This window comes from Helianthus annuus, chromosome 2 (genome assembly GCF_002127325.2).
Source record: "Helianthus annuus cultivar XRQ/B chromosome 2, HanXRQr2.0-SUNRISE, whole genome shotgun sequence".
Taxonomy (NCBI): domain Eukaryota; kingdom Viridiplantae; phylum Streptophyta; class Magnoliopsida; order Asterales; family Asteraceae; genus Helianthus; species Helianthus annuus.
The window spans coordinates 82,206,305-82,221,414 of record NC_035434.2 but is presented as its reverse complement, the minus strand read 5'-3'; the positions used below and the strand labels follow the sequence as shown (position 1 = coordinate 82,221,414).

Here is a 15,110-nt window from a genome sequence, read left to right as displayed (position 1 = left end):
AATCACAAATGAATGATGAGATGTTACCAGATTATGTGGTTAAGGAGATTCATGGAATTTCTAAAGGTATAAGATACGAATGTAAATTCCTGTTAACTTTTCAATATGTAAAAAACTTATGTTGACTTATAAATTTACTAAGTCTGTAGATTATATTGATCATGGAGATGCCATCTTTGTGTGTCTAAATGTGATGCAATGTTATGGGAAGATGAAATGCTTAGGGGAAATAAAAAACGTAACAAAACATCCTATTTTCTTTGTTGTTCAAATGGAGATGTTGAGCTACCACGACTGCCTACACCTCCTCAATTATTACGTCATTTATATAAAAATCGTACCTCACAGTCTCGCAATTTCATGGATAATATTCGAGCATATAACATGATGTTTTCCTTCACATTTCTTCGTGGGAAGGTTGATAAAAGTTATCAGAGAGGTAAAGGTCCTTATGTATTTAGACTACAAGGTCACAAATATCATCGAATGGGTAGTCTACTTCCGGACGATGGGGAAGAACCTAAATTCTCCCAGCTTTACATATATGATTCACAAAACGAAGTTGTAAATCGTCAAAAAGCAGTAAGGTAATTTCTTTATGATAATTGTGGCATTTAAGAATACATATTTTGCTTTTCAGTATATTTACGTTCATAATCATTTGAAATGAACGTAAATTTTAACATTTTATATTTATGGCAGTTCTCAGATAGAATGCAAAACTACAAGAAACAACCAGCTTGATAGTACAACCATAGAGGGTCTTAAAGATATGTTGGATTCTTGCAATCCTCTTTGTCACAGCCCCAAAATCCACCTGCGGATAACACCCGCTTTGAGGGCGTGACTGACCAGGATCCAGCCACCAATTATACGGAACATCGATTAATAGTAGAAATACTTACTATCCAAAGTGGTTAGCAATACCATAGTTTAAGTTCGATGATTAGTTTAACAAAACAGCGGAAGCATAAACCAAATAGTTTTAAAGATAGTTCTTAGTTCAAAATAAATAAACCCAACACACGGGCTCTGACGAACACTACACATCCCCAAGCAGCAGCTCCTGAGTCACTGGTTACCTGCAAAGCATGCAGTAAGGGGTCAACAATAATGCTGAGTGAGTTCACTAGTTGTCCAGTTTTAGTTTACCAAAAACTTAAGTTGTTTAGATAAAGCATTTATAATCACGTTGTGGGGAGCTACCCCATCTGTAAGCTCACTAAACTGTAGATACCGAAACTGTTGACGGAATATAAATTCGTGCCCCGAGTCAATGTCTATCGTCATTGACCATGTTGCAAGGTCTACTAGTTCACGCCCGATCTCCCCCGGTCACGGTGTGAGGTTGTCAAACCTAATAGCGCTATCAACTAATAACCCGTTCGCCCCCGGCGATTAATCGGTACTGTAAGCAGGGACTTAAGGTGATAGAGTTTCGTTTAGCATGGCTAGTTGTGATTTATAAATAGTATCCAAACGTATCTCCCCCGGAGATAGTAATTACCCATTCTGTTTTCCCCCGGAGTGATGGGTCAAAAGTATTTTTCCCAAAGTTGGTAGTTTGTTCGTGTCCCTCCGCGGGACGCATGCTTTTAGTGTGTGAACTCACCTTGGGTTGCTCGGCAGATTGGGTTACTTGTCAAACACGTTGGTCACCACGTCCTAACATGGTTACCGGTATAGGTCAGGTTTGGTGTACAAGCAATCACGTAAAATCTACACATAACTATCACGTTGCATGCATAAAAATATAGACAGTGGGTTATTGGGCCGGCCCTAGCATTTAAGCAGTCAAACAGTAACACGCAGATCAGTCAACAGGTAGCCCATATCAAGCATACTATGGCCCAATAACCAAAGTGGACAACCCAGTCGCAACCAGATGGTCTCGAGTCGCAACCAGGAGGTCTCGGCTTGTCACGCTGTGATTGCGAGTCGCAACCGTGTGGTCTCGAGTTGTCACGTTGTGGTTGCGAGTCGCAACCGTCGTAGTCTCGAGTCGCAATCGTGTGGTTTCGAGTTGTCATGCCATGGTTGCGAGTCGCAACGGTGCGGTTGCGAGTCGTAATGCTGTCTCTTTCATGTTCACGTGTAGATTCAGATACATCAGTCCACATTGTACTATGTAATCAGGCCCAAATCAAGTAATAGCCAATAAGGTTTTACTAACATTTTTCCTATTCTGACCATTAATAAAAATAGATCAAACTTTGCCATTTTTGAAATCTTCAAACCATATTCAAACAAGTTCATCACAAGTTCATAGTTTTTCTAGGGTTTTCATGTCAACATAGCCATACATTTTGGACCGAAAATCACATATTTCATCAAGATCAACATGTAAGAATAAAGAAACATACAATATATATCCGAAATCTTAAGTTTAACATCATCATTGCAAGAAATAATGAAGCATAGTATGGTTAGCCATGAATACTCTTAAACTACCATTATCTAGCCATCTTTAAGCATGTTAGCAAGTATTCATACATAAGGTTTAACACACATAGTCCAACTTCACAAATCACCCAAAAATCATGTATAACACTACTAACCAAGCATTTCTAGTTCATTTAACCCACATAAATCCTATGCACATAATAACAACACTAACCGGTTGAGAAGGAGAAGGATGAGCCGAAACAAAGGAAGAAAATGAGAGGAGATGAAGTGTCCGAGTGATGATCTTGTCCGAGATTCCTTGACCGAGATTCTTGTGAGATCCGAAAGTTGGAAGAAGGTTAGGATGTAGAGGGTTTTCTAGTGAGAGAGAAATAGAAGGAGTGTGTGGTAACTAAAGAATGAAGAATGAGGGGGAGGTTGGGTTTATATAACAAGCATCAACTTAGGCTAAGGGGCTTTCGGCCCAAGCCGGTTACGGCCCAAAAAGGCCCACTCGAGACCGAGTGGCCCACTCGCAACCGAGTGGTTGCGAGTCATGGTCTCGAGTCGTGGTCTCGGCTCTCATATACATATATATATTACATACATATCACACATATCATGCACAAAGATCACGTTTTCATTTAATATCATATGTATACACCAAAAATATTACAAGGTGTTCGTTCGGAAAATCCTAGAGTGTCACATTATCCCCAAGTTTTAAGAACTTTCGTCCCGAAAGTTAAGGCAGCCACTGCCAAGCTAGCGTGTTTCAACGGGGTGTCACATCATCCCCCCGTTAGTTTGGAATTTCGTCCCGAAATTCAGTTGTAGCTTCAGTGCTGGGGGTTTCGTTTGGGAACAACTGGGGATACTTAGACTTCATCTGGTCTTCCCGCTCCCAGGTAAACTCTGGGCCACGCCGTGAGTTCCAACGAACTCGCACGAGAGGTATCTGGCTACGTTTGAGGGTTTTGATCTCTCGATCCGTGATCTCAATCGGTTCCTTAGTAAAGTGTAGCTGTTCATCAATAGTGAGTTCCTTGAAAGGAATTATGAGTGTTTCATCTGACAGACACTTCTTCAGATTAGACACGTGAAAAACATTGTGCACTGCACTCAGCTCTGCAGGCAGGTTCAATCTATAAGCAACCTTACCGATTTTCTTGGTAATTTCGAATGGTCCAACATATCGGGGATTCAGCTTGCCCCGTTTACCGAAACGGACCACACCCTTCCAGGGTGAGACTTTAAGTAGAACCCGGTCCCCGACCTGGAATTCTAGTGGTTTCCTACGCTTGTCAGCGTAGCTTTTCTGACGGCCACGAGCTGCCGCCATGCGTTGCCTGATCTGGGAAATCTTTTCCGTTGTATCTATCACCAGTTCTGGGCCTGTGAGCTGACTATCACCGACTTCCGCCCAGCAGAGAGGTGATCGGCATTTACGACCGTACAATGCCTCAAAAGGTGCCGCCTGAATGCTAGTGTGGTAGCTGTTATTGTAGGAGAATTCCACCAGCGGTAGATGCTTTTCCCAGTTCTTGCCAAAATCGATCACACATGCCCTAAGCATGTCTTCCAGGGTTTGGATGGTGCGTTCCGAATGCCCATCCGTTTGTGGGTGGTAAGCGGTGCTCATGTCCAAACGTGAGCCAAAGGATTTGTGCATAGCTTGCCACAACTCGGAAGTAAAACGAGCGTCTCGGTCGGAAATAATAGAAGTTGGCACCCCGTGCCTGGAGACTACTTCCTTTAAATAGATTTCTGCTAAGGTAGAAAACTTGTCTGTTTCCTTAATGGCCAGAAAGTGTGCAGACTTAGTCAATCGATCTACTATCACCCAAATAGTGTCATTCCCGCGTTGGGATCTAGGTAGCCCTGTAACAAAATCCATGGAAATCTGCTCCCATTTCCATTTCGGGATTTCGGGTTGCTGGAGTAGGCCTGCTGGTTTCTGATACTCAGTCTTGACTCTTGCGCAGGTCAAACATTTGCTAACGTATGCTGCTATGTGGGCTTTCATGCCAGGCCACCAGTAAGTGGTCCTTAAGTCGTGGTACATCTTATCTGAACCAGGATGTACTGAATAACGGGACTTATGGGCTTCGTCCATCACCAGTTCTCGTAGATCTCCGTAAAGTGGGACCCAAATGCGCCCTGCCACATAGTAGGCGCCGTCTTCTTTTTGCTCTAATCGTTGTCTCGATCCTCGCAGGGACTCAGCCCTGATGTTTTCCGGTTTCAGAGCTTCGGTCTGAGCATTTCGAATCTGGGTAGGGAGATTAGACTGGATGGTAAGTTGCAATGCTCGCACGCGCTTGGGCGTAGTGTCTTTTCGGCTGAGGGCGTCTGCCACGACATTGGCCTTGCCCGGATGGTATTTGATGGCGCATTCATAATCATTCAGAAGTTCGACCCATCGACGTTGTCGCATGTTTAATTCCTTTTGCTTGAAGATATGCTCGAGACTCCTGTGATCGGTGTAAATGGTGCACTTGGTACCGTACAGGTAATGTCTCCATATCTTAAGCGCAAAGATCACTGCTCCTAGTTCCAAGTCGTGCGTAGTGTAGTTCCTTTCGTGAGTCTTAAGTTGTCGAGAGGCGTAAGCAATAACTTTGTCGCGTTGCATTAACACACAACCGAGCCCATGGATGGATGCATCGCAGTAAACTACAAAGTCGTCAGTGCCTTCAGGCAACGAGAGAATAGGAGCACTACAGAGATTATCCTTTAGTGTCTGAAACGCGGTTTCCTGAGCTTCACCCCATTTATAAACCATACCCTTCTGAGTAAGAGCCGTGAGAGGCTGAGCGATCTTGGAGAATCCCATGATAAATCTTCGATAGTATCCCGCCAGTCCCAAGAATTGGCGGACTTCGGTCGGAGTCTTAGGGGTAGGCCAATTCTTTATAGAGTCGATCTTTGCAGGGTCGACGTGAATTCCATCCTTGTTAACCACGTGCCCAAGGAAATGGACTTCTCGAAGCCAGAAGTCGCATTTCGAGAACTTGGCATACAGTTGCTCATTGCGAAGGAGTTCGAGGATAAGGCGCAGGTGCTGTTCATGCTCTTCCTGACTTTTCGAGTAGATCAGGATGTCGTCTATAAACACGATCACAAACTTGTCGAGGTAGGGTTTGCATACTCGGTTCATGAGATCCATGAATACCGCAGGCGCGTTGGTCATTCCAAAGGGCATAACGAGGAATTCATAATGACCATAACGAGTTCTGAATGCAGTTTTGGAGATGTCTTCATTACGGACCCTTAGCTGATGGTAGCCTGATCGCAGGTCAATTTTAGAATAGTAGCTCGATCCTTGCAACTAATCGAATAGGTCGTCGATTCGCGGGAGAGGGTAACGATTCTTGATGGTAACCTTGTTCAGCTCACGATAGTCGATGCACATTCGGAACGTGCCATCCTTCTTCTTAACAAAGAGTACCGGTGCTCCCCAGGGTGATGAACTAGGGCGAATAAACCCTTTATCCAATAGTTCCTGTAGTTGAGTAGAGAGTTCCTTCAATTCTGCGGGGGCTAGTCGATAAGGCGCACGAGCTATGGGCGCTGCTCCGGGAGCTAGCTCGATTTGGAATTCGACCTGACGGTGGGGAGGGAGTCCAGGTAATTCCTCAGGAAATACCTCGGGATAGTCACGTACTACCGGAAAATCTTCAATCCTCTTTTCCTTTTCGTGGGTGTTGGTGACGAGTGCTAAGATAGCGGTGTGCCCTTTTCGTAAACACTTCTGGGCCTTCAAGAAAGAGATAACGCCGGAGATTTCTCCGCCTTTGCCACCTTGTACAATGAGGGGTTTGCCAGAACGACGGGGAATACGAACTGCTTTCTCTTGACAGAGGATCTCAGCGCGATGCTTGGATAACCAATCCATACCAATAACGACGTCGAAGCTTCCAAGAGTAACAGGGAAAAGATCGATACTAAATGTCTGACCAGACAACTCTAGTTTGCAGCCTTTGATAACATGTGAGGCCTCGATGTTTCTACCATTAGCTAACTCGACGATATGATGCGAACTTAGTAACGAAAGCGGACGCTTAAGCTTCTTACTAATACGTAGGGACACATAACTAGCATCGGCTCCAGAATCAAATAATATAGAAACATAACGATCATCGAGTAGGAACTTACCCGCCACGACATTGGGGTCATTCCTTGCTTCTCCAGCTCCAATCACAAAAGCCCTTCCTCTAGCACCATTCCCAGCATTGTTGTTCTGATCGTTGTTTCCAGCTCCCTGATTGTTGTTGCGGTTCTGGTTCAGTTCAGGGCAATTCTTCTTAAAGTGCCCCTCAGCTCCACACTGGAAACAACCCTTGGCATTCCCGTGATGTTGTTGCTGCTGGTTCTGCCCCACGGGACGTGGACTCCTACAGTCCTTGGCCTCATGCCCCATTTTGTTACATCGCTGACACTGACCTTTCCCACACGGCCCGCTGTGATGTCGATTGCACTTGTTGCACTTGGGGTGGTTACCGCGATAGCCACCCTGTTGTTGAGTGCCCTTGTTGTTTTCAGTTTTCCTTTGCTGTGCTGGGGCCTGAGTGGGGTTAGCATCCTTGCTTTGATTTCCTTCCCACTTACGCTTGTTGTCACTAGAAGTTCCGACAGTAGCACTGATCCTTTTGGGCAACCTGCCCTCTTCTACGGCCTGATCAGTAAGTTTGTGAGCAAGTCGAACGATCGGCTGAATGGTAGTGTGGTTGGCTGAAGTTACATGGCTTCGAATTTCTGGAGCCAAACCCTTGATGTACAGTTCGATTCTTCGGTACATAGGTCGAGACATGTGTGGGCAAAGAGCAGCATAGTCATTGGACAGCTTGGTGTAAGTTTCAATTTCTGACCCGACCATCTTAAGTGCATAGTACTCGTTTTCAAGTTTGTGGATGTCATCCCGGTGACAGTACTCCTCCTTAATCATGTCCTTGAAATCCTCCCATGCCGTAGCATTAGCAGTCTCCAATCCAAACATCTGAATTTGCGCCTTCCACCAAGAAAGCGCGTTTCCTTCAAGCGTAGCAGTAGCAAATTTCACCCAATTCGCAGGGGGACACTCACAGACAGCAAACACAGCTTCAACTTTCTCAATCCAATGCAGAAGACCTATGGCACCCTCGGTGCCGTTGAAAGGGAGAGGCTTGCAATCCATGAAAGTTTTGAAAGTACATACGGGTGGTTGCGCAGGTGCATGCTGACCTGTTCGTGAGAAGCGAAGCGTATAGACTTAGAGGCGAAAAGACGATGTGACGGTAGGATCTAAACATCCTAAAACAACGAGCTTACCTATAGGGTGAGCTGCGAAAGCTGCAGCCACTGTGTTGAGCAGGTTGGTGAACTGAGCCTGAGTCATGTTGATGTTTCCCCTTCCACGTCCACTCATTGTCTTCATAACCAGAAAACACAGTATGAGTGTGATGTAGCGAGAATGAGATAGAAGAGAGAGGTGTATCTATCTAATTAGGCACACTAGTACGTATAGTAAAACAGGAAACATAAGGTAAGCAAACAAGTAAACACTGGTCCGAGCTATGAGGTCAAAAGTGTTGAGCCTTGCACTTGGAGTGTAGTGTCGTCGCGAGTCACAGGTTATAGTCTGGTTTTTCTCAAAAAGATTTTTCCCCCTTTTTTTTTTTTAAACCAAGTTCACTATAACCAATGGCTCTGATACCAATCTGTCACAGCCCCAAAATCCACCTGCGGATAACACCCGCTTTGAGGGCGTGACTGACCAGGATCCAGCCACCAATTATACGGAACATCGATTAATAGTAGAAATACTTACTATCCAAAGTGGTTAGCAATACCATAGTTTAAGTTCGATGATTAGTTTAACAAAACAGCGGAAGCATAAACCAAATAGTTTTAAAGATAGTTCTTAGTTCAAAATAAATAAACCCAACACACGGGCTCTGACGAACACTACACATCCCCAAGCAGCAGCTCCTGAGTCACTGGTTACCTGCAAAGCATGCAGTAAGGGGTCAACAATAATGCTGAGTGAGTTCACTAGTTGTCCAGTTTTAGTTTACCAAAAACTTAAGTTGTTTAGATAAAGCATTTATAATCACGTTGTGGGGAGCTACCCCATCTGTAAGCTCACTAAACTGTAGATACCGAAACTGTTGACGGAATATAAATTCGTGCCCCGAGTCAATGTCTATCGTCATTGACCATGTTGCAAGGTCTACTAGTTCACGCCCGATCTCCCCCGGTCACGGTGTGAGGTTGTCAAACCTAATAGCGCTATCAACTAATAACCCGTTCGCCCCCGGCGATTAATCGGTACTGTAAGCAGGGACTTAAGGTGATAGAGTTTCGTTTAGCATGGCTAGTTGTGATTTATAAATAGTATCCAAACGTATCTCCCCCGGAGATAGTAATTACCCATTCTGTTTTCCCCCGGAGTGATGGGTCAAAAGTATTTTTCCCAAAGTTGGTAGTTTGTTCGTGTCCCTCCGCGGGACGCATGCTTTTAGTGTGTGAACTCACCTTGGGTTGCTCGGCAGATTGGGTTACTTGTCAAACACGTTGGTCACCACGTCCTAACATGGTTACCGGTATAGGTCAGGTTTGGTGTACAAGCAATCACGTAAAATCTACACATAACTATCACGTTGCATGCATAAAAATATAGACAGTGGGTTATTGGGCCGGCCCTAGCATTTAAGCAGTCAAACAGTAACACGCAGATCAGTCAACAGGTAGCCCATATCAAGCATACTATGGCCCAATAACCAAAGTGGACAGCCCAGTCGCAACCAGATGGTCTCGAGTCGCAACCAGGAGGTCTCGGCTTGTCACGCTGTGATTGCGAGTCGCAACCGTGTGGTCTCGAGTTGTCACGTTGTGGTTGCGAGTCGCAACCGTCGTAGTCTCGAGTCGCAATCGTGTGGTTTCGAGTTGTCATGCCATGGTTGCGAGTCGCAACGGTGCGGTTGCGAGTCGTAATGCTGTCTCTTTCATGTTCACGTGTAGATTCAGATACATCAGTCCACATTGTACTATGTAATCAGGCCCAAATCAAGTAATAGCCAATAAGGTTTTACTAACATTTTTCCTATTCTGACCATTAATAAAAATAGATCAATCTTTGCCATTTTTGAAATCTTCAAACCATATTCAAACAAGTTCATCACAAGTTCATAGTTTTTCTAGGGTTTTCATGTCAACATAGCCATACATTTTGGACCGAAAATCACATATTTCATCAAGATCAACATGTAAGAATAAAGAAACATACAATATATATCCGAAATCTTAAGTTTAACATCATCATTGCAAGAAATAATGAAGCATAGTATGGTTAGCCATGAATACTCTTAAACTACCATTATCTAGCCATCTTTAAGCATGTTAGCAAGTATTCATACATAAGGTTTAACACACATAGTCCAACTTCACAAATCACCCAAAAATCATGTATAACACTACTAACCAAGCATTTCTAGTTCATTTAACCCACATAAATCCTATGCACATAATAACAACACTAACCGGTTGAGAAGGAGAAGGATGAGCCGAAACAAAGGAAGAAAATGAGAGGAGATGAAGTGTCCGAGTGATGATCTTGTCCGAGATTCCTTGACCGAGATTCTTGTGAGATCCGAAAGTTGGAAGAAGGTTAGGATGAAGAGGGTTTTCTAGTGAGATAGAAATAGAAGGAGTGTGTGGTAACTAAAGAATGAAGAATGAGGGGGAGGTTGGGTTTATATAACAAGCATCAACTTAGGCTAAGGGGCTTTCGGCCCAAGCCGGTTACGGCCCAAAAAGGCCCACTCGAGACCGAGTGGCCCACTCGCAACCGAGTGGTTGCGAGTCATGGTCTCGAGTCGTGGTCTCGGCTCTCATATACATATATATATTACATACATATCACACATATCATGCACAAAGATCACGTTTTCATTTAATATCATATGTATACACCAAAAATATTACAAGGTGTTCGTTCGGAAAATCCTAGAGTGTCACACTCTTGTCCAATCCTTCAGAATGGTAAGAGATTGTTTTCAAGAAAATGAGTTTCAAGATGCAAGCTTGAAGCTTTTTGGAACACGAGATAAGGATGGAAGAGTTCACAATTTGCCAACAACATCAGAAATTGCTGCGTTAATACATGGTGATTTTGATGGAGCATTTGATAAATGGGACATTGTTGTTAGAAAGAAGTCTGGTGGTCTTCAAAGAATTAATGAGCTTCATCCCTCTTACCTTGCTTTGCAATATCCACTTATTTTCCCATATGCGGAAGATGGTTATAGAGTTGGTATTAAACATAGAGGGATTGCGATTGATGATGAGGTACTTAGAACCAATCTTACAATTAGAGAATTCTTTTGTTACAAAATTCAAGATAGACAGAATCAGTTTTCATTGTTAGTTAATGCGAAAAAATTATTTCAGCAGTTTTTGGTTGATGGATACAAGATGATAGAATCTGCCAGGTTGAATTATATAAGGACACAACAACCTAAACTTAGAGTACAAACTCTTAAGAACTTGAATGCTACTGTTGTAAGTGGAGAGAATAATGCCTCAAGTTGTGGTAAACCTATACTTTTACCTTCATCATTTACTGGTGGTTCTAGATATATGATGCAAAAGTACTTGGATGCTATGGCAATTTGCAAGTCTGTTGGATATCCCGATTTATTCATAACGGTGACTTGTAATCCAAACTGGCCTGAGATTTACAGGTGTTTGCACGATAAAGCTCTTAATGCTGAAGACAGACCGGATATTATCTTTAGAATATTCAAGTGTAAATTGGATCATCTTATAAAAGATTTCAAGAAACATAAATTCTTTGGTGATATACAAGCAGGTACTCTTTAGTTATGTTTTTTACTCTGAACATCTAATTATATTTATCTAACAGCCCACTGTTCAAAAATTTCAGTTATGTATAGAGTGGAATTTCAGAAGCGTGGACTCCCACATGCTCACATATATTTGTTCTTGGGTGCTGAAAGCAAATTTCCAAATGCATCTGATATTGATCGGGTTATTACTGCTGAGATACCAGATAAAGAAAGAGATCCTGAATTATATGAGCTTGTCAAGCAATTTATGATTCATGGACCATGTGGTACAGACAACCTACTTTGTCCATGTATGGTTCAGCAAAATTGTTCTAAAAAGTTTCCCAAAAAATATGTAGATGAGACTTGTGTTGATTCTGAAGGATATCCTGTCTATCGTCGCCGTCAAACAAGTAATACGGTAGTAAAGAATGGTGTGACACTTGATAATAGATTTGTAGTTCCTTACAATGCTCTCCTGCTCAGAAAGTATCAGTGCCACGTTAACGTTGAATGGTGCAACCAGTCAGGTTCTATCAAATATTTGTTTAAATATATTAATAAGGGGCCTGATAGAGTCACTGCTTCTGTTTTTCAAACCAATAGCACCAAGAATAATACGGAACAAAATGTAGCTGTAGATGAGATAAAAGCATACCTTGATTGTAGATATATCTCTGCTTGTGAAGCTGCTTGGAGAATATTCATGTATGATATACATTATAGATATCCAGCTGTTGAAGTATTACCTTTTCATTGTGAAGATGGTCAGAGTATTGTGTATAACGATCATGATAATTTGTGTGATATTGTTACTGATCCAACTGTGAAATTGACAATGTTTACAGAGTGGATGAATTGTAATAAAGTCGATGAATTTGCCAGGACATTGAGGTATGTTCAGTTTCCGGGATATTATGTATGGAATGCTAAAAATCGCAAATGGAATCGAAGAAAGCATCCGTATTGATCAATTGGGAGGGTACATTATGTCCCACCATCACTTTGTGATTGTTATTACCTAAGGATTTTACTGAATCATATTAAGGGACCAACCTGTTTTGAAGATATAAAAACAGTTGATGGGCAAGTTTTTCAAACATTTAAAGATGCATGTTTTGCACGGGGGCTGTTGGATGATGATAAAGAATATGTTAATGCTGTCAAAGAAGCAAGCACATGGTCAACCAGAGATTTCTTGAGGACCTTTTTTGTAATGTTGTTGCTGTCAAATTCGATATCTCATCCTGGTGTTTTTTGGTCAGAAACGAAGTCCCTGTTATGTGAAGACATTTTGTATCAGCAACGAAAGATAACTGGTATTGCAGGTAATGTTATTATTTTATTAAAGTTATATCCAATTACATTAAAATTATGCAATAGATCTGTTATTGGGAAAAAAAACTAATACTTTTTTCAACATTTGTTTTAGATTTAGATCTTCAACAGGAAGAACCTGAAAATATCTGTCTATCTGAAATTGAAAAGTTGCTACTTACCAATGGAAGTACAGTGATAAATTTTGATGATATGCCAAGTGTTTCGGACAATTATGTTTCATCGTCGAACAATCGATTGATAATGAAAGAATTATCGTATGACAGACTAGCTCTTCAAAGGGAACATGGTCGTTATGTAAAGTGTTTAACTGCCGAACAGGAAAGGATATATAAAATTGTTATGGAAGCGATTGAAAAAGGTGATGGAGGTGTGTTTTTTGTATATGGTTATGGTGGAACTGGAAAGACGTTTCTTTGGAAGACATTCTCAGCTGCATTACAATCAAAAGGTGAAGTTGTATTGAATGTTGCATCCAGTGGAATTGCTTCACTTTTGCTGGATGGTGGTAGAACTGCTCATTCAAGGTTTGTAATTCCAATCAACATTAATGAGAATTCAATATATTCGATAGAGCCTAATACTGAGTTAGGTGATTTAACTAAAAGAGCAACATTGATTATTTGGGATGAAGCACCTATGACTCACAAGCATTGTTTCGAGGCTCTTGATAGAACAATGAGAGACATATCACGTTCCAGTCAACCGAACATGCAATCGAAGCCATTTAGGGGAAAGGTCATTCTATTTGGTGGTGATTTTAGACAAATTCTTCCGGTCATCTCTAAAGGTACCAGAACAATGATAGTCAATGCTTCTTTGATTTTCTTATATATGGCGGCACTGTAAAGTACTAAAGCTAACTGAGAATATGAGATTAAGAGTTGGTTGTCAGGAAGCAGATTTGAAAGAAATAAAGGAATTTGGAGAATGGATTTTAAAGCTTGGTGATGGTCTGCTTGGTAAAGAAAATGATGGTGAGATTGATATTGAAATACCAGATGATTTACTTATTCATGACCAAGTCAATGCTATTTCTTCTCTCATTTCATATATATATATCCGGACATGAATAAGTTTTTGTGGGATTTAACGTATTTCCAACAAAGAGCGATTCTTGCTCCAACTAATGAAGTAGTGGATTCAATAAATAAAGAGTTGTTAGAGAGTCTACCCGGTGAAGAAAAGGTGTATTTTAGTTCAAATAGTTTATGCCAATCGGAGGAAGAATCAGAGCTTAATATGGCATTGTTTCCTCCTGATGTGTTAAACAATCTTTGTTTATCTGGTTTACCTAATCATAAATTAGTATTGAAAGTTGGTGCTCCGGTGATGTTACTCAGAAACATTGATCAGGCAAATGAATTGTGTAATGGTACACGTTTACAAATCACGAAGCTCGGAAAAGTTGTGATTTAAGCAAAAATTATCACAGGGACTAATATAGGTCATCATACTTTGATTTCAAGACTGAAGATGACACCTTCAGATAAAAGAATACCAGTGAAGATTTCTCGAAGACAATTCCCACTTTCACTGTGTTTTGCTGTGACAATAAATAAAAGTCAAGGACAATCATTGGAGCGTGTTGGTTTATATCTTCCACGTCCAGTGTTTAGTCATGGCCAGCTCTATGTTGCTATATCTAGAGTAAAAAGTAGGAAAGGATTGAAAATTTTGATTTGTGATAAAGAGAAACGAGTCAGTACAACCACTACTAATGTGGTTTACAAGGAAGTTTTACAAAATCTATGATGATACTAAACATCTTTCAACCTGGCAACGTCTGTTGGGTATAATGGAGGAACTGTTGTCAGGAAATGTTTGTTGGAAAGCAATACAACTTTTTGATAGTATCTGATACTTGCTCTGCATTAAGCTTATCCTGAGAACACATGTTGTTAATTACATTATTCTCTTAATATCTGTTTACTAACCTTTGTAATTTCTGTTGACTGATCTTTTTAACATGGGTCGACTAACATCTGATAGTTACTATCTATTTAATCATCTGGCAAGCTCTCTTGGAGATAATAGAAGACAGTTCTTAGTAAAGTCTGTTGGAAAGCAACAGAAGTTTTTAACTGTTAATAGACAATAGTGGTTTGCTATCAACATAATGGAATTGATGTTGAATAAACCTATTGACCATTAGTGCATATCAATTTTATAAGTCTGCACTGATTATTTTTTTACTCTCTATTGAATTCTAAATGAGATGTTGACCAAAAGTCTAACAGATGTTTACCAAAAGTCAAACAGTTGTTGACCAAAAATCAAACAGATGTTTACCAACAGATAAACAGATGTTGACCAAAAGTCAAACAGATTTTGAACCACTAAGAATCATAGTTTTGCCAACAGTGGTTTCACTTTGGTCAACCAGAGTTTTTGAAAACAGTGGTTTCACTTTAAGCAATCATCAATAGAATTGGTCAACTTTATTTGCAAAAATTGGTTTTAACTTTATTTGAATTTAAATTACAAGTACCGTATATTTCTCATTCTTATTGCAAGTATTGTCTTCGATTTAAAGTTAATAAAATATAGTATCTCAGA

At 41.1% G+C, this 15,110-nt stretch overlaps 1 protein-coding gene across 1 annotated transcript; it reads left to right on the top strand.

Annotated features, from left to right (window-relative positions):
- Positions 1–10,404: 10,404 nt before the first annotated feature.
- On the top strand, positions 10,405–13,623 carry LOC110892839. The gene is made up of 5 exons (XM_022139983.1): positions 10,405–11,236; positions 11,291–12,107; positions 12,240–12,541; positions 12,646–13,341; positions 13,403–13,623. The coding sequence occupies exons 1-5, from the start codon at positions 10,405–10,407 to the stop codon at positions 13,621–13,623; spliced, it is 2,868 nt and encodes a 955-aa protein (XP_021995675.1).
- Positions 13,624–15,110: the final 1,487 nt, after the last annotated feature.

Coding starts and splice junctions, on each gene's coding strand:
- LOC110892839 (XM_022139983.1), top strand. CDS start 10,405: ATGGTAAGAGATTGTTTTCAAGAAAATGAGTTTCAAGATGCAAGCTTG. Junction 12,542..12,645: donor AAAGATAACTGGTATTGCAG/GTAATGTTATTA, acceptor CATTTGTTTTAG/ATTTAGATCTTCAACAGGAA. Junction 13,342..13,402: donor TCTTCCGGTCATCTCTAAAG/GTACCAGAACAA, acceptor GGCACTGTAAAG/TACTAAAGCTAACTGAGAAT.